An 18,156-nucleotide genomic window follows, 5' to 3' on the forward strand; every position below is an offset into this window, starting at 1 on the left:
GGTTCAGCGAGGGTGTGAACAAATGGAACACATTGTTATCGTTAATGACGGTGTCCGTATGACTCGTCTGTTGATAAGTGGCCCTGTCGTGCCCCTCCCACCTTGAGTGGGAGGGAGAGCGAGACGGGGGGGGGGGGGGGGGGGGGCAGCAGGGTTCAAGGTCGCAGTGGGAGAAGGTTGGGAATGGGAAAACAGCATTGGGGAGGGGTAGCCGGTTCCAAGGAAAGAGAGAAGCAAGAGCCCAGGCCAAGTGACTCACTGTTGCCAGTGGCTGGAGGAAATCTGATTGGTCGCATTGGGAGAGAGGCAGGAAGAGGGTAGGCAACTGATAAAAAAGGAGCAGAGTCAAAAGAGGACTGGTCGAGGCCTGACTGGCTTCACCAGAAACAAGTCAGGAAGCCCTGCCAAACATACCACTTGAGAGAAGGTGGTGGGCGAGGTGGAACGGGAAGGTGGAAGAACCCAGCGCATCTGCCAGCCACTAAGCCCCCTTGGACGCACTCCGGCTCAGGAATCTTTTGTGATGTCAATGATAAACGCAAACACCTCTCCCCTATTTACCCAGCGTGACACGCCGATGAAGGAAGCTCTCTCCGGCCGGCTGGCCAATAAAAATTTAGTGGAGGGGGGGGGGAAATCAAGGAGGGCTTTTTACAGCAACATGACCAAAAGGTACAAAGTACTCGGGGAGCTACCGGGAACACGTACAGGAACCGATAGTCGAGGACACGTCTAGCCGGCGGCCGACATTAACTAGGTAACCAAAGGCTTCACGGAACTAGCAATACCTGCTCTGGTGGGTCTTCCAACACACAGTCAACGGTAATTACATGAACCACAGAAAGTGCTCAACATCATACCAACGCGGTGAGCCATGGCGAGCCGTGGTGTAACGAGACAGATAGCAATGAATCGTTAAAAACCCTGCAGTGCATTTGCTCTTACCCCTTATTATAACTCAGCCATTACAATCAGAAGTGCCTTGGCGACTGTGCACGGTGAGAGGGTCTTCAAACCTTGGAATTCAACTGCCATGACTAATTCTTTAGATTTCATTTCCTGTACTCTTATTGAACCAGGAAGTGCTACCGATGGTGCACATGCCCCCCCCCCCCTCCCGGCCTGGTAGTACAAGAAGGACCTCATGCCCACCCAGAGAAGCCTCCCATAACCCTGGCTGCTCACGATAGTCAATCTGCAGGAGCCGAGCTGCAACATTCTGTGCGTGCGCGGCTCAATGGGGAGAGGACTTCCTGTGTGTCTGTGGCAGGGGTGTAACAGAACACGCTCTGTTATCAGATGACCATCTCTCTCTCTTTCTCTCTCCCCCCCACCCCCCTTTTCTTTCTCAGTCTCTACTCCCTCCTCCCTCCTCCATCTGACCCTCTCCCTATATCTATCTCCCTCGCTGCCATCTCTTTCCCTCCCTCCCTCCCTCCCTCCCTCCTCCCTCTCAATGAACCATGACTCCCTCTCTCGCTCACGCATCTTTCTGAGCTCCCTCTCTCTGCTTCCCTCTCTCTCTCGCCGTTAAACCCCACTTAGACCCCAATCAAGACCCACACACACTTATGTCACTCTGCTGTCATCGCTCCATCTCTGGTTCGGAGGCACAGAGGGTAGAGCACCAGTCAGACCGAGTGTCCCACTTCCTTTTTTTCCCCTCCGAGGAAATGGAGGAACAAACGGCCCGGAGCCACACTGTATCGCCTTCCTTAATTGCAACCAAACACCTCCTCTTTCTCTCCTCTCCTCCTCATCTCCTCCTCCGTTTCCTCCACCACCTTCCACGTCTGAATCACCGCATCAATGCACAGGCTGGACATGTGGAGTGGGGTGTTGGAAAGCCCACAAAGTATTTATCATCGGTGTGTTAAACAACAGCACACTGCAGCCCAAGATAGATGGCAACGGCCTTCACACAAACTCCTCGCCTTCAGGAGAGTGTCTGATAAAAACCCGGCGGAGACTTGAGGAACACAAACAAGGCCACCGCCGTCAACTTTGAGAAACAAGCATCAGAAGTCAAAGTCCAACTTTACCCACATGCCAAACCGCAGCCCATGGGTCTTCCCTTCCTCTACCAACCCCCCCCCCCCCCCCCCCCCCCCCCCCCTCTCTCTTTCTCTCTCGTTCCTTAATTTGATCAGGTTGTGTGTCCTCTCCATAATAAATGTACTGGAACAGAACATGCCCCCTCGGCCCACCCGCCCGCCCCCACTACCTCACCCTCAGCACTCTCAAGACTCCAGCACAACAACGGGAGAACAACAGAGAAGAGTCTGTCCCCTCGGCCCGCCCTAGCTCCTACCAGGCTGCTGCTGCTATACATTAGACAGGCTGCCATTTTAGAGGCTTGGGCTGCCAGTTTAACAATTTTAGAAACCGTCCACGATAAACTGAAGATACTTAGGTTTGAGCACTTAAAAAAAAAAAGGTAGGGGTAGGCAATTTGGAGAAACCAGCCAGACTGGGCCACATTTTGAAAGGATCCAACTGAAGAAAAAATAAAACACACACCCCTCCCTTCAGGCTCCAGAGCAACTCCCCCAGAACACGTGACTAGCAGGCTAGCTTTAGCACCAGGGCTGCCTAGCTTTGTGGAAGACTCCGGTCATGCTCACTGAGTGCACCCAGGTAGTAGTGTAGGTAGGCAGACAGACAGGTGAACCCTCCAATCACTTCATCCGAGCCCGCTATTTACAGGTCTGCCTCGGCCACAGCTGGGGAGAAATGAAAAGAATGTTTCTAACCTAGGTGGCCTACCCTACCTTTAAAAACGGGTTGATTTGAATATACACACAGACACACACGCACCAGACACACGTGACAATACGGCAAGTGTCATCATGCCTAATTGTTTGGACAAGCTTAGCACGTGTTAAATTCTACGCATCATACACAACCGAGGACTTGCCCTACTGTGGAAGGCAGCAACATCGCACAACCTGTCTCTCTCACTCATTCTGGACCCGCTCGTTTTGGGCCATAGTGGTATAGGACCAAACATACAGGAATATCAAACTGTATTCAACTACACCGCCAAATTGATGGGTGGTGTCTTGGACCTGCCCACAGGCACCCAAGTCCCCTGCAATTCCCCTGGAGTCTATTGTTGGTAACAAACACACGCGCGTACACCCGGCACGTGCACGTACGCACACACGTATGCAAGTACACTTGGCGCGAGCACACACACACACACACACACACACACACACACACACACACACACACACACACACACACACACACACACACACACACACACACACACACACACACACACACACACACACACAGAGTCAAAGAGCGTCCTTGTTTAACCTCTTGCTGGAATTATCATGGATTCAAAGTGTAGAGTGTCTTTTTTCTCTCTCCACACGGTTGTTAGCCAGGAAGTGGCATCGAGGGCAGCAGCAGCCCGACATAAACATCTTACAATTCTGTCACAAAGTAAAAGAGAGACACGCTTTTGGACATTATTCCGGAGAGGCATTGCGAACCCTTCCCCGGCGTCTGGGCGTGTTCCCCTTGATGCCGCGGCCTCGGCTCGGGTCGTCCTGAGCTCACGCTCTTCAGAACAGGTCGGGCCAGAGAGGGCTGCCAAGGAATCTGCGTCCATGTATCAAGAGACGCAGTCGAGTCTCCACGCTCCACGCTAACTGCCACGCTACCTAGCTTACCGGCCCCCCATTAACCAGCATCACCCTAACTAGCATCGCCCTATCTAGCAGCACCCCAACTAGCAGCAACCTAACTAGCAGCACCCTAACTAGCATCACTTTAACTAGCATTCCCCTAACTAGCAGGTTGACGTCTACCTACCACTGGGGAGACGGATGGGGATGAGCACGACCCCGCGAGCCCTCCGGAGATCCATTTAACAACACGTCGAGAGACCAAGAGAGCCGAGGACAGATCGGCCCGAACCACAGTTCAACTCGTTGTTGTTGTGGTGTTTTGTGAAGAGACCCGGTTACGTTGTGATGGCCGATTCCCCCGAACAAGGTCAACTTTCCACGCCGGTCCGCCAAACGTCCTCCCCTTCTGCGAGAGCCACGGATTTAACTCAACGACCTCTGTCCCGTGAACTCTGACAGATCACCGCCATCCCGAGACCCTACCCCGAGACCCTCAGAGGTCTCATACATGAGATATATATAGATATATGACACATCTCTCTAGATTGATTTAACATACAAAGCTTTACTCCACCAAGAAATAAGGGATGCCTCGCTCTCTCTCTCTCCATCTTCCCATAATAGTCTTGAATAGCACTAGATATTAACGACAGCATTAAGACATGATCTGACATCCAGGTGGCTGACGAGGAACTCATCTCAGCCATGACATGAGGGAGTGTTTATTTACCCTATGCAAATGTGAACCATGACCCACCTCTCCGAGCGTACAAGTGCCAGACCCCGGTCACAATACTGACCTATTTGTCACCCCTCTTTATCTGCAAGTGGGTCAAAAACTCAGCAACTCCAAACAAGTACCACCTCTTCATTTCACTCACAAAACAGATAACGTGCACAGTACACACACACACACGCGCGCACACACACTCTACCCCAGCACCCCACTGCGTGCAAACACGCATGAACCAATTGTTATCTGTTTACACACTTGAGCGTGACAGCAGAAACACACAGCGGCAGAGTGCCTTCTCCCTGTTGAGCACTTACCCCCAGACAGTAACGTTCCCCGGCCCTTTTGCTCTCCTGCGTCTGCCTGCCAGCCCGTCCGTGTGCCTTGTGTCTCTGGGCAGGGCTCGAGCTCCAAACAGGAAACTTGCGAGTGGCCCTAGTCATACAGGCAAGCCCTTGCCTGATCCCACACAAGCAGACACCTAAACACCCACCCCCCTTTATTTTCAGCCCACAACTCGGCTTTGCTGCCTCTGCTCCCATTGGCTGGCCAGCTCCTCAGTCACCACACCTCTTTTGTGGGATAGGCTCGGGCTGTTCTCTTTCCTGTATTGCTGAGGGCAAGGCACTGTGGGATATGGAGTCTGCTGATCGCACTAGACCTGCTGTGCAGCTCTGGCTTTGAAACTACAAATCCCAGATCCGCCCGGTGCCAGCCACTCCCACTATCACCGAGCCTGTTCTAACGTAAGCACTCCGGGCTGAATTATACACCACAGTGTGTTGCTAGCGCTCTGCCAGGTATTAAAGTACAGAGCAGCCCTCAAACTGGGCTGTGCTTCGTATGAAAAGGATACTTGCATGCAGCGTTGTGAGAGACATATACAAACATGACCGGCTGCCATCACACAATACAACCCGGGACACATTTGATAGACACTTTAGGACTTCCAACCAACACAAATACTTTGTCTCGTGAAATTCCAAACTAGAGAGACTGACCAAGACAGCTCAAATATTCCCTCATCCGTCCTGTTATCTGAGCATTTGTGAACTGACAGCCCACTGGAGAGTTCTAAGCGCACACAACTCGTCCAATGCAATTATTTTGGTTCCGCTTTCCTCTTATTCAACGCCCCCCCACCCGCTCTTGAGATACCACCACCACCACCACCTCCTCCTCCTCCTCCTCCTCCACTAACTGCTTCCACCTGCCCCAAAAGTGAATGCCTTGAACACATCCAGTCAACTTTAGCTCAGGAATCCCCACAGGTAAGAAGCAGACCGGAGGAAGTACTTCAGCAGGAAGGATTATAAATAAATAAAGAACATATCGAGGGACTAAGACGGCTACCCGCCTCACCTTCTGGCCGACCCCATTCCCCCCCCCCCCCCCCCCCCCCCCCCCCTCCCCCCCTCCTCTGCCCCCCCTCCCTCACTCTTTCCTCTGCTCTCTCTCCTGCTCTGCGTTCACCCCCCTCCCTGGTGGACCTGCCCCGGTGGGAGAGGGAGGGGGGGTGCCGGGCGGCAGCAGCCTTTAGCTCACCTGCGATGGCCGTGGTGGTGCTTGTTATGGCTTAGCTCTCTCTCTCTCTCTCTCTGCTCTCCTCCTCTCCGGAGCTCGCTCTCTCCCTCTAACTGTCGTGCAGCTCAGAGCCCTGTCTGCGCTAAGCAAGCAGCAGACCAACTCAATTCCCTTCCTGGTTTCTGGAGGGCAAAGAGGTCCCTCCCTTTCTCTCTCTCCCTCCCTCCCTCCCTCTCTCTCTCTCTCTTTCTCACACACGCTCTCTCTGGCTCTCTTAAAGAAACAGCATTCATCCTCTAGCTTCTCCTCTTCATTCCTCACTCTGTGGGGGAGAAGTTAAGTTTTTTGTTTTGCGTGTTGATTTTAGCAATTAATAAAGTGGTAATAAGAACGGTCTCATCAGTTACATTATTAATATCGACCCCTATATTCCAGTTTTGTGTTCGGCAGGGACTGTCTCTGCACTAAATATTTTGAGCATGTGTGTAGATGAACCCTTTTAATTATCACTCTTTTCTTTTCTAAACGGCCACATGTTTCACTCTCAAATGGGTTTTGTGTGGAGAAGCACCCACTCATCATATTGCCTTAGGTCGTTGCGTCCCACCCCAAAAACAAGCCTTGGCACATTCCGAAAGTCAGGCTCCAGTAGGGGCTGCCAGGTAGGCTACCCTGCTCTCTGGCGGAGCTCTATCCTGAAATCAACTCTACAGGTGAGAAGTTATAAAACCGTGAAGTAATAAAGTATAAATCTTATCAACCAGAAGTGCACTTGGTGTTGGGCAATCTAAGCCCCCGACAACCACACCTCCTCAGTTCTGAGTTAAGTCAGTCATCGTGCTGTGGTGTAGGTTGGAGCATGATAGAAACTACCTACCACTCGTGTACAGCCATCGCCCCCGTGTAGCAGAGGGAGCCCACCTGAAAGAACAGAAAAACACACTTCATAACACATGTCAACACATGAGCAGGACGAGAAGCGCCGCAGAAATGCTTACCTTGCTCGTCAGAAGAGATTCCGGTTGGCTCTGCGATAAGTGGAGTTGCCCGACGTGCAGATCCTTCTAAACTGACTGGAGAGCGATATCGAAGAGAGCGGCAGTGACACCGAGACTGCCTAGAGGGCACTGTCAAACCCGCAACTGAAAGACCCCGCCACTGTCAAACCACGCAGGTGCTCATGCGGTTCCTGCGGCCGCTTTTCAACGCCATCAGAACTTAAATAAGAGCGTTAAATGTCTTTGGTATAAAGCCTACCGTCTCATACACAGCCGAGAACTATATGTGTCCACCAACTCATTTGGCCCGTCGGGAATTTCACTTTAAATGAACAAATAATTCATTCATTCTTGTCTGGCAGTATTGCCCGCCCTCAAAATTAGTTGTTTTGTGCCCGTAGCAGTCTGGGATGATGTCAGTCACTTTTAAGAGCATGTCTTTTTTTTTTATTCTAGTATAAACCGCTTAGCTCCCATCCCAGACACCCCGCATGAGAACTGGGAATGCCATTACGAGTGGGAGTGATGGTTTTGAGTAGGGATATAAAGAGTAATGTTAACTAATGGCACATGGGCTACATTTAGCATTTAAACAAAGCCTGACAAGCCTGTGGAATTAGTCATATTTCGAGAAGGGGACTTTATCCATTCCATTTAATCTCTTTCACTCTACATTTCGATGTCATTTATTTTCTGTAATTCTGTAACACAGCTAGGATGAAACAGACCGGAAAAATCGCCTTGTTGAGACAGGGTCAGTACAGATTCCTCTCTATAAACATATCCAACATATCACATATTTGACACAGAATGTTTAGCACAAAGTTCAGTTCAGTAGTTCAGCTTTTGTATTTTGCAGGTAATGCACACTGAAGAAACAAGTGACAAGACATTCACAAATAATGTTTATTTAAGTGTTTTTATACGTTTGAAACGATACTCAACACATTTTTATATTATAATAAAATGACTCTCCCTTGTGATTTACATAAATCAAAAATGTGTATATTAAGACTGCAAAATAGTACTCTTGTACTTTTTAATATAGCTTTGTACACTTACAAGTGACAGTACATCCATTCCCTTGTGAATGGTTGCAGAGTCCTTCTGCATTTAAGAAAGTTCAGCCATAAGCAGAGAATACATGGGTTCTTGGCAAGACGGTGTGCGAACACAGTAACATCAGCGAGACCTGGATGAAACATACAAATCCATTCAGTGATCTAAAGTCTCTCCTTTAGCAGAAGAGTGAAGCCCAAAGCCAACTTGATCTCGCTTTGGAATTGTACAGCAATTTTGCGCGTTAAATTGCAACACTTATGAAAAGGAAAGAGGAAAAAAAAAAAAGCACAGACGTGTAAACCCAGGGTCCCGGGGGAGATTATCCACGCACACACTGACAAAACAGGATTGCATACCCATTGATAGTCCAAATTCAAGCATTTGATTAAAAAATAGTAATAACTGAAGCACCTCTTGCACCACCATGACTTAAGGAACTCAAACACACACAGACGGTATAAGAAAGATAATAAGCCATGCTATATCGGCCGTCGAGTATCTCGTCGACCGCGGTGCGCTCGCTGGAGTCAGAGAGACGTCGGCGCCACACGGCCCCCAAGCGTGCTGCGTGAGATCGTGTAGTGGGAACCAGTGCCGTCATCCCATGAGTGACTGACCCCCGCCAACCCACTGGGACTTTTAACGCGTCTACAATCAAAGCAGGAGGGTGACACCGTGTGAATACGTATCAAAGCAAAAATAGGACAAATAAAAGGGGGTCGAGGCTGGCGTCATGAACTCTTGTGGTCGCGAGCGTTCTCTTTGGTCGGGGACGTCATGATTTCTAACGACCCTCGTTTACCAACCTCCCATCCAAACCAACACCGAGCCCAGAAGAGACAGCGGTACTGACTCCTACCCTAGGACGCCACTCATTCAAATGTCAACTTGCCGGCCGTTCCACTCGCCTCTCCCCCAGGCTCGGCGATGCCTCAGACAAATACAGATCCATGAAATAGAAAAAGAAAACGGACCATCAAAAAACAACTATTTACCTTTACATTAAAAGCCATAATTGTACTTCACACGTAGAGGAGTGTACATGTTTTTGGGGCAGTTTCCTCTGGGCCACAAACCCGCCGTTAAACGACCGTTTAAGTGCAGCCATCAAACCTCCGCCAACAAAAAGAGCTTAACGCGGAAAATACAATAATACAAAACGTGGTGACGCGCGATAACACTAATAACAACATGGCGGTTTGGGGGGGGACAAGAGGACAGGGGGGCTGCTTTGGCACGACCCGGCCAAGGCTGCCATCTTTGTTTACGGTACATACCACCCCCCCCCCCCCCCCCCCCTGTCGCTGCTGTCAGAGGAGGAGTCAATGAAGGGGGGAGGCGGAGCAAACAGAAACCAATCACCAGCTGAGAGCTAGAGGGGGCGACAGTATTCGCTGGGCAGTGTGTGTGTGTGTGTGTGTGTGTGTGTGTGTGTGTGTGTGTGTGTGTGTGTGTGTGTGTGTGTGTGTGTGTGTGTGTGTGTGTGTGTGTGTGTGTGGTTCAGTCGGTGGCGCGGGTGGGGGTGCTTGGTTGGTTCAGCCCCATGGTTCTGCATAACCAGCCGGCGAAATCCACCTCCTCCACCTCCGCTCTCTTGATGAAGGTGTGGTTCTGGGCAGACAGAGAGAGAGGGGGGGGGGGGGGGGGGGTTTACATTATTGCCTAACATGCACCCATTTCCATGCCGACGGCCGAGTCAGCCGTGCAAGGCGACAAACCAGCTCGTCGGGAGCAGTTAGGCTGAGGTGCCTTGCTCTCTGGCACCTCGACACTCTAGCTAGGGGTTGCTTGGGATCGAACGTCCGGTTAGCAGCCAACCCGCTCGGCCTCCTGAGCTGGCGAGCCCCGGGAAAATAAGAAAATCTTTAGACAGTTCTATTACCTGTACGGAATGAAACTGGGATTTTCAAGGGATCCATCCATGGCATCAACAGACCTAATGACTCATGACATTTGAACGTTGTTTCATGCGTGTTTGGGTTTCGTACCTTCAGCATCTTCAGGTCGGCTCTCTCGGCTGGGTTCTTGATCAAACTGCGGGAGACAGAAGCGTGTGATTGGGCGAGTCGTCTTTGGTGTGGTTCGAATACTTCTCCAAAACAACCTTCTGTCTAAACATGGCTGTCTCAAAGCTTTTTGTGCCCAGACACTAAATGATGCCTTGCTCAGTAAAGAAATATGAAAACAACAATATCAAACCTTTCCTTCTTATTTCTGTAATTTATGAATGAAGGCAAAGCCTCTGCGCAATACTTTGAGATTAAAAATCATATCCCCAAATTACGTTATTCTTTAACCATGTTGTTTTCTATGCAGTATTTGATGACGTATGCATATATCTGTGCTTTCTCTTTTTCAAGCATTTTTGAACATTGGTTTAAAAAAATTATAAATAGTTTTACCGACTAAATAAACCAACACACAAATATCATCCAAACTAAAAGGTAGATGAAAGGCCGTGCGATATTGTGATTTTTTAGGTAATCTTTCCTCAGCCTCTCGGCCGCTGTAGCAGCAGATCGATGAAGAGCGCGAACCCCCCCCTGCTCACCACTTAGTGACGAACTCCTGGAAGTCGGCGGTGAAGACGTTTGGCAGCTTGGGGGGAGGCTGCAGGAGAGGAGCAGAAGAAGAGAGGTTCAGTTCCCGTTCCAAAGATCAGGAGGCAGTATAAACAGCGTTCAGAGCCGAGACGATACGAAGGTGTCGTGGTCACGTCCCGCCCGCTCTGACCTCGTTCACGATGTAGTCCAGGAGCTCGAAGATGGCCATGGCGGGCCGGCTGTCCATCCCGTGTCCTGTGATCCGGGCACAAGCAGCGCGGTTAAAACACAGCAGGCACCCGCCCGGGACACCTGCTCATCAGCGTAGCATTTACCCGTAGCGCCTACTTCAGTGTGTATCCGTACTTATTCTTATTGTATTTTATTTTATTCTTATCCTGTGTTTTTTCCGCTTGCTGCTGGGGCTATTGTAACAAACTAATTTCTCCTACGGGGGATTAATAAAGTCGTATCATATCGCATCAGGCGCCCACAGCCTCACAAACGTCTGAATCGACGGCCCTCTGGCCCGGCCAATACGCCCGACGACCTCGCGCGCCTAAAACGCGTATCGCCCGCGGGCCGCGCCTTACCGCTGACGGGACGTCCCGGCGGCCGGGGCCTCTGGGTGTTGGCGTGCGGCTCTCCCTCGGCGCCGTCCGGTATGGGCCGCCCGAACACGGCCTCCAGCTCCTTGGCGTCGGGCGGAGGGATGGGGTAGCGGCCCACGGCCAGCTCCACCAGGGACAGGCCCATGCTCCACACGTCCGACTGCACCGAGTAGTGGGTGCCCTGCAGTCTCTCCGGCTGTCGAGGGGCACAGAGCGTACGTCAGCGAGGGGCGGGGGGGCGGGGCCGCTGCCAGGGGCCCGGGCGGGGGGGGGGGGGGGAGAGGGGGGAGGGGAGGGAGGCGCCCCTCCCCCCGCCCCGTGTTAGGAGAATGCAGGGGGGGGGGGGGAGCGGGGAGAGAGGGCAAACGGACGGCGAAGGGGCCGTCTTGGCTACAGACCGACTTGGCTCTGGATGGGGAACAGGAGGAAGAGGAGGATGAGGAAGAGAAGAGGGGGAGGGGGGGAGGGGGAGAGGGGGGGGGGGGGGGGTGGGTGAGAGAGAGAAAGGAGGGAGGGCACGGTGGAAATGGACAGGGGACCTGAACCATCCAGGCGTTTGTGTGAATAGGAGAGAGAAGGCGAGAACCAAACGCCAACATCAATCTTTGGTGCGGTTATTTCCGAGTGCGGGCCTAACCTACGGCCTTGGCGGAGGCCACGTGGGAGTACGGACAATGAGGGGAGGGGCCAGGGCGAGCCGGGAAGATGGCAGAGGAGCCGAGAAAACATGGCAGGGCCGAGGGGGGGCCGGGGCCGGGGCCAGGGGAGGGGGAGGGGGCGGGGGCGGCGGGCTGACTCACCGACATGTAGGAGCGCGTTCCAACGAAGGAGTTGGCCATGGAGTCTATGAGCTGGCCGCTCACGCCAAAGTCACAGAGCTTGATCTCCCCGCGACAGTTCACCAGGATGTTGGAGGGCTTGACGTCTGCACAGGGAGGACAGACGTACAGACACGCATGAGGTGCGTTTCCACACGCGCACACGCACGTGCACACACACACACACATACACACACACACCGTAGGAGACGGGTTCCAGTTTATTTGAAAGCAAGTGAGAACGATCCCGCGAGGGGATTAGTTTGGGGTGTCAGGATGAGGTGCACATGCACCACCGGAGCGTCCAACAATAGCCCGGTCGTGTCCGTGTCTGGCTGCCTCTCGCGACGAAAAACAATCCTTGTTGACATAAATATTTAGACCGGGATCCGTGAACCCCTCCTCTGGCACACACCAAATATAGCCGGGACAGCATCCCCGGGCCGGCTCGGTGACAAACAGGAGACGTCGCACCGCATTCCCACTCCTGACTGGAGCAAAACATCCTGGAAAATAATGGGGTAGGGCCAGCGACTCTGCAGTCCCTCTCCGCTGTGGTCTGTGTGTGTGTGACCCTCCCCAACACACACACACACACACACACACGCGACGTGGAGGGACTGGGAGAGAGAAGTAGCATGAAAGAGCGGGGCCAGACGTAGGGAGGGGTAGGTCGGGCGTGGCTGCCATATAATCATATCTAAGAGGCTGTAATTACTGCCCTGGCTCAGAGACCACTCGTTTTTTTTTTTTTCTCCCCCTCACGGAGACCTGAAATAACACAGCTAAAGCTACGAGCTACGCCGGCGAGAGGCGTGTCGGCCGTAGCTTCCTCCTCTCAGGGCCACGCTGACCACGGGCAGACGTATATGAATGTGGGGGGGGGGAAACCGAAACACAAAACCCCAGTGAAGGGGCGCGTACCATTAAGGCCCAGTCCTGACCACGGCGACCCGAGTTCCATTCCTGCCCGTGGTCCCATGCTGCATGTCTTCCCCTACCATCTCCCATACGTTCCGGTCTATTTTCACTTTATAACAAAGCATAAAAAATGCTAAAAATGAATCTTTAAAACCCCCAGTGAAGCACCTGCGAGAGGCCGGACGACTTCCGGGGACGAACGCGGTGGTTGGAACCAGAACGAAGGAGACACAGGGAGGAGCCCTGGAGACAGAACCCCGAGAGTGTGTTTATGCTTGACCCACCTGGAGAGAGGAGCGCACACGGGCACGAAGGAGCGAGTGGAAGAGAGAGAGCCCTAGTGCTGACTCCGGCGTTGCCCCCCCTTTTACAGCATCCAGTTCTTCGAAGCAGTTTCTAAAAATACCGCTTCGAACCGTGCCCATCGCCCGGCAACCAAAACACGTTATACAGTAAGGACCGCTTCCTTAAAACGTACGTTACGCAACCGTGGCGACGCGGCATCACCGTACCCGGGCGGCACCAACAGTCTACTATTGACACCTGGCTGAGGTCACTCACAGCCCCCCCCCCCCCCCCCCCCCTCACCACCTTACTGTCCTTACTTTGGTCAGACTGTTCAAGCCTTGACTTACTAATGCTCAGGCCATTTAATGTCCCGGACATAAAGGCCTTATAAGAAAGTCGAATGCGTTTCCAGTCGAGCCACACATCAGTCCAAGTCACACATCAGTTAAATTCTTAAGACCGCTACGGTCATACAGTGGGATGGGTTTGGGGGGGCTGCTGCTTGATGATTTAAACTGTTTTTCGGGACAGTGACACTCATGCAGATCATATGCAGAGGGGAGAAATAACAGGCATTAGCTTTAAGTAGTAGGCTTGCGCGGAGACACACACACACACACACACACACACACACACACACACACACACACACACACACACACACACACACACACACACACACACACACACACACACACACACACACACACACACACACACACACACACGTTAGCTGATGCAAGGTGCTGCATCAGTCCTACAAGAAATGAACGGTTTCCCAACTAGACATAACTAGTGTTCATAAACACACACAAACACACATTGCTCAACATTGGGGACTTACGAGTCATTCTAGAACCAACTCATCCTGACTCGGCAGAAAGGAAGTCTGCTCTTCTCGTTCACCATAACCACTTCTGACAGATACGCAGATTGCGTTGGTGTAAGTATCCTTGTGTCTAAATGTTTTGTCAAACACATCCTTGTGTTTATTTAAAGAGGGTGCCCCAAAACAGTTCCTGTTTCTACCTTCTTGGCTGTGCGAGTCTTGACAACCAACTCAACCGCTCAAGAGGAGCAGGAAGTAGAATGAGCAAAGAAGGCAGGAAATGGTTGAGAGAAAAAAAGTTAAATTTTTTTTAGAATATCTTCACAAATGTGTAATATGTGTGATATCTGATGCCATAGGGTTAGTAGCGTAGATTCCCTTCTTACCACCTGGTTGTCGCAAAAATGAACACTTAAAACTAGACATTGTTGACTTGATATATCATCACCGTTTAGACACGACTACAGTCGTGTAAAAATCGGAAATCAGTAAAAATCGAGATTCTTATAAAAATCAAATATGTGGACGTGACTAAGCAGAGCCTTTCATTGTTTGTTTTTCCACTCAGCTAAAACACTTTAATTAGATCAGAAGATTTAATTACGTTGGTTTAATTATATCAAGTGCTACACCAGGTGCTTTTTGTTGGCCTATGATTAATTTACTATGTGCAAATGATCACCACCACTGCTGGATGAAGGCACAATTAGGACACATCCAAGGTTCTAGTGGGTAAACCGTTACCACATATATACAGTTTTCCACCAACTGTTTAACCATTCAAAAATCCATTAATGTATAACAGAAATACCTGCTAAATTTTAAACGGAGAGAGACTCAGGAAGTGCACATTAATAAAATGAAACAAACATGGTAGGTGCCCAAGGAAAGCATTTCCCATATCCTCCAAGTGCAGAGATAATGCTAAGATAATGCCTGATGCTAGGTGCTATCCTGTAGGGTTTTAGGCTGTACCTCTGTGCATGATCTGGTGCTTCTCCCTCAGATAGGCCAGCCCTCTCAATACCTGGAAGAAAGGAAGGGATTCTGTTCACTACAAGTCTCTTCATTTGAGACATCTGAACAAATATTTCCCCAAGGTGTTTTGCACTTCTTGGAAAGAGTACAAATATGCAAAGATTGTGTGATTCATGGTGTTCAAAATACAGTATGCATACAACAATATAAATGAAACTAATGCATCAGAACTAATTTATACAATGCCTTAGCCTATATATAAATATTTGATCTAAACGATTGAACTGACGGTCAAAATGAGTAACATGACAATGCCAGGTATGACACAGTACAAAAAATCTAGTTTTTGGGTTTGCCCAAAACCTTTTGTCCGAAATAGCACTTTGTTACGATAACATCTACTCGTCGGTAATCACCATTGCTCAAGACACAGACATAAACAAAAAAGGTACCCACAGCTATGCTGACTTTGCCCAGGATATCTTCAGGAATCCTCCTGGCTTCCTTCAGCACCTGGTCTAAGGATCCGCCGTCCTACAGACCCACAGAGAGGTTAACAAACGGAGGGTTTCCATTCCAAGAAAAAAAGAACACGCCAAAAGGACAGCGGCTCTGAGCTTGTGGCTCGGTCAACCAAACAGAGCATTTACATTTACATTTACATTTACATTTAGCAGACGCTTTTATCCAAAGCGACTTACATCGGTTGATACACACATTGACAAACCGACGGCAGAGTCAACCATGCAAGGCGACAGCCAGCTCGTCAGGAGCAGTTAGGGTTAAGGCCCAATCCCATTTCTACCCCTTACCCCTCCCTCTTGCCCCTTCAAAACAAGTAGGAGGGGTAAGGGTAAGGGGTAGAGATGGGATTGGGCTAAGTGTCTGGCTCAGGGACACAACAACACTCAGCTAGCAGGAACTAGGGATCTACTAGCAAGTAGCAACCTTTCGGTTACAAGAAGACTGCTCTACCTCCTGAGCTAAGCCGACCCCAAAGAAGGGGGTCGACCCCAAAGAAGTAGATTGAAGTTTCGAAATGTGTGCCGATCCACGACGCGACTCACCATATGCTCCATGCAGATACTTATCTCTCCATCGCTGTAGAAGGCCCCGTAGAAGCCCACGATGTACGGGGAGTTACACTCGTGAAGCACCTGCAGCTCTCGGATGATCTGGTTCCTGATGGCAGGTTTGATCTCCAGGTGGATTAACTGTGGCAAAGATCAAATATATAACAGGTTACCTTTTTCTCAAAGACTCAACACATTTGTGGAGCTTGAGCACAAACGAAAAACACGATTGGAACCACACCAAGACTCAACAAGATATGACGGTAAAAACACAAAAAATTGACAAACAAATCTCTTAATGTTTTTTTTTTCAGTAGCAGACAGTTTTAATAATTAACCTCAAAAGCACCTTACCTTCCGAGCCATGACCAAACTCGAGGGCCTGTGGCGGACTTTGTTTACCACTCCTCCATTTCCTGCACCCAGCTCACAGATAGGGTGAAAGTCATCATCTTTCAGCTCTCCAACCTGAGCCTTCTGCGTCAGGAAGGCCTCCAGACGTTTCCTCTGCTGTTCATCCAGGTCCAACTCGCCCAGTTTCTTCTGCAGGGCTTCAAAGTTTGCCCTATAAGACACATGGGAAACAACACATTACACCCAGCAGCAACATAGAGCCACTCTCACGCCTGACTTGCACTGGTCTTGTGTAAACCTTGGTGTGTGTTACAGTGGGTTTGGTCAATTATAACTACAGCTTTAGGATTTCTGATTACTTCCCCATCATTCCACATACAAACAAACAATGTTTGATCATATACTCTACCACTTTACTATACTGTACTCACTCGGATGCAGCATCGATGGTCGTGGAGATGGCCTGTCCCTCTCCGATGGGCGTAATGTTCAGGGGAACCGGTCTTCTCTTGGGAGCCATTTCAATAAGAGCAAGACTCAGTCCAAACACTTATATACTCTCTAACTATCTGGGTCTAATTAGTTATAGCGTTGACCAAAAACTATACAGGAAGGAAAAGAGCAAATACGAGAACCCGGCTAGTAAATCAGCTCCAGTTAGCTACACTAGTTTACTTTACGGCGCATGTCAAGTCCGCTATTCCGGTAAATCAGATCGGACGTTGTGTCGCATGTCAGGTCGCTTTTCGGTGCTACGTTGGAATTTGAAGGAGACACCTTAGACACTACTGCTCATCTAAACTATATCCCTGCAGCCACCGATCACTAGCCTCCTAGCTACTACTAGCTAACGCCGAGCTACAGGAAAACCTCCTCTTCCTTCTCCTCTTCCTTCTCCTCCTCCTCCGCTCAGTAGCGCGGTAGTAACAGCGCTGCCCGCCGGGCGGACACGAACCAGAGGCCGCCGAGATGACGGGCAGCTAACCCCTCCAGCCGGCCGTCGGATCACACCAACGTACAGCGAGGAGTCCCTCCGGCTCCGTGGTGCGGCTCTGGGGTTGAGAGAAGAGAGGTCTGGTGTGCGGTGCTTCAGGAAAACAGCAGCTGCAGCATCAAACTCGGAGAATGCTTCACGCGAGACTGGACTGGCATGACTGACTGACAGCAGGTCGATCACACGATTAACGCGTCTTGTTGGTCCTATAGCTTGTAGAAACTCTAACATTAATATAAATGTATTGGGAGATTCACCTAGGCGCAATTGTATTATCGAGACAGCCAGCCTGCTAGACTGTAGCGACTGTTATCGATCTCAAATTTACTGGAGATTGTCAGGCATTCGAATGCTGGATTCCACATGTCCAGCACGACAATGAACCCGCTTTCTATAGAAGATCATCCCAACATGTAGATCTTGCATGCACATTGAATACATGCTATGGTACAAGCACTTTTCCAATTAAATTATATTAGTTGCCCATTGCACAATTTATTTCACGGAATGCAGTGCATTTTATGTGCAATTGTATATGCAAAACTGAATTATCACGATTGATAATGCTTTCCCATAGGCATATTATAGAGAAATACAGAGCGAACAAGTTAGGCTACCACCAAGTATGGGTTGACATTCACCTATATTCTGCCAAATAACGTCATGATCGAAGCCGTGAGTTTTCTTAACCTCGCATCATGCACCGGGTCATGATTTAATCTCGTACATTTGAGCATGTTCAGTCAAAGTGCATAGCAAGTTGTTGGCGCCATTTACCTACTTTTC

The 18,156-nt window shown here is 50.2% G+C and overlaps 1 protein-coding gene and 1 long non-coding RNA gene across 2 annotated transcripts in view; both read right to left on the reverse strand.

The window, feature by feature from the left end:
• Positions 1 to 6,114, reverse strand: part of LOC115556152 (uncharacterized) — an 8,061-nt gene extending 1,947 nt beyond the window's left edge. The window contains exon 1 of the long non-coding RNA XR_003978945.1: positions 5,923 to 6,114. This is a non-coding gene — a long non-coding RNA (uncharacterized LOC115556152). The remainder of the gene's footprint in view (positions 1 to 5,922) is intronic.
• Positions 6,115 to 7,791: 1,677 nt separating this feature from the next.
• map2k2a (mitogen-activated protein kinase kinase 2a) lies at positions 7,792 to 17,485 on the reverse strand. Its single transcript, XM_030373291.1, has 11 exons — positions 16,808 to 17,485; positions 16,377 to 16,587; positions 16,017 to 16,163; positions 15,406 to 15,483; positions 14,947 to 14,998; positions 11,916 to 12,040; positions 11,098 to 11,311; positions 10,695 to 10,759; positions 10,513 to 10,571; positions 9,950 to 9,995; positions 7,792 to 9,572 (listed from the first exon to the last, which is right to left on the reverse strand). The coding sequence occupies exons 1-11, from the start codon at positions 16,894 to 16,896 to the stop codon at positions 9,462 to 9,464; spliced, it is 1,197 nt and encodes a 398-aa protein (XP_030229151.1). The 5' UTR covers positions 16,897 to 17,485; the 3' UTR covers positions 7,792 to 9,461.
• Between the last annotated feature and the right edge of the window lie 671 nt (positions 17,486 to 18,156).

Source organism: Gadus morhua, chromosome 12, assembly GCF_902167405.1.
Source record: "Gadus morhua chromosome 12, gadMor3.0, whole genome shotgun sequence".
NCBI classification, from domain to species: Eukaryota; Metazoa; Chordata; class Actinopteri; order Gadiformes; family Gadidae; genus Gadus; species Gadus morhua.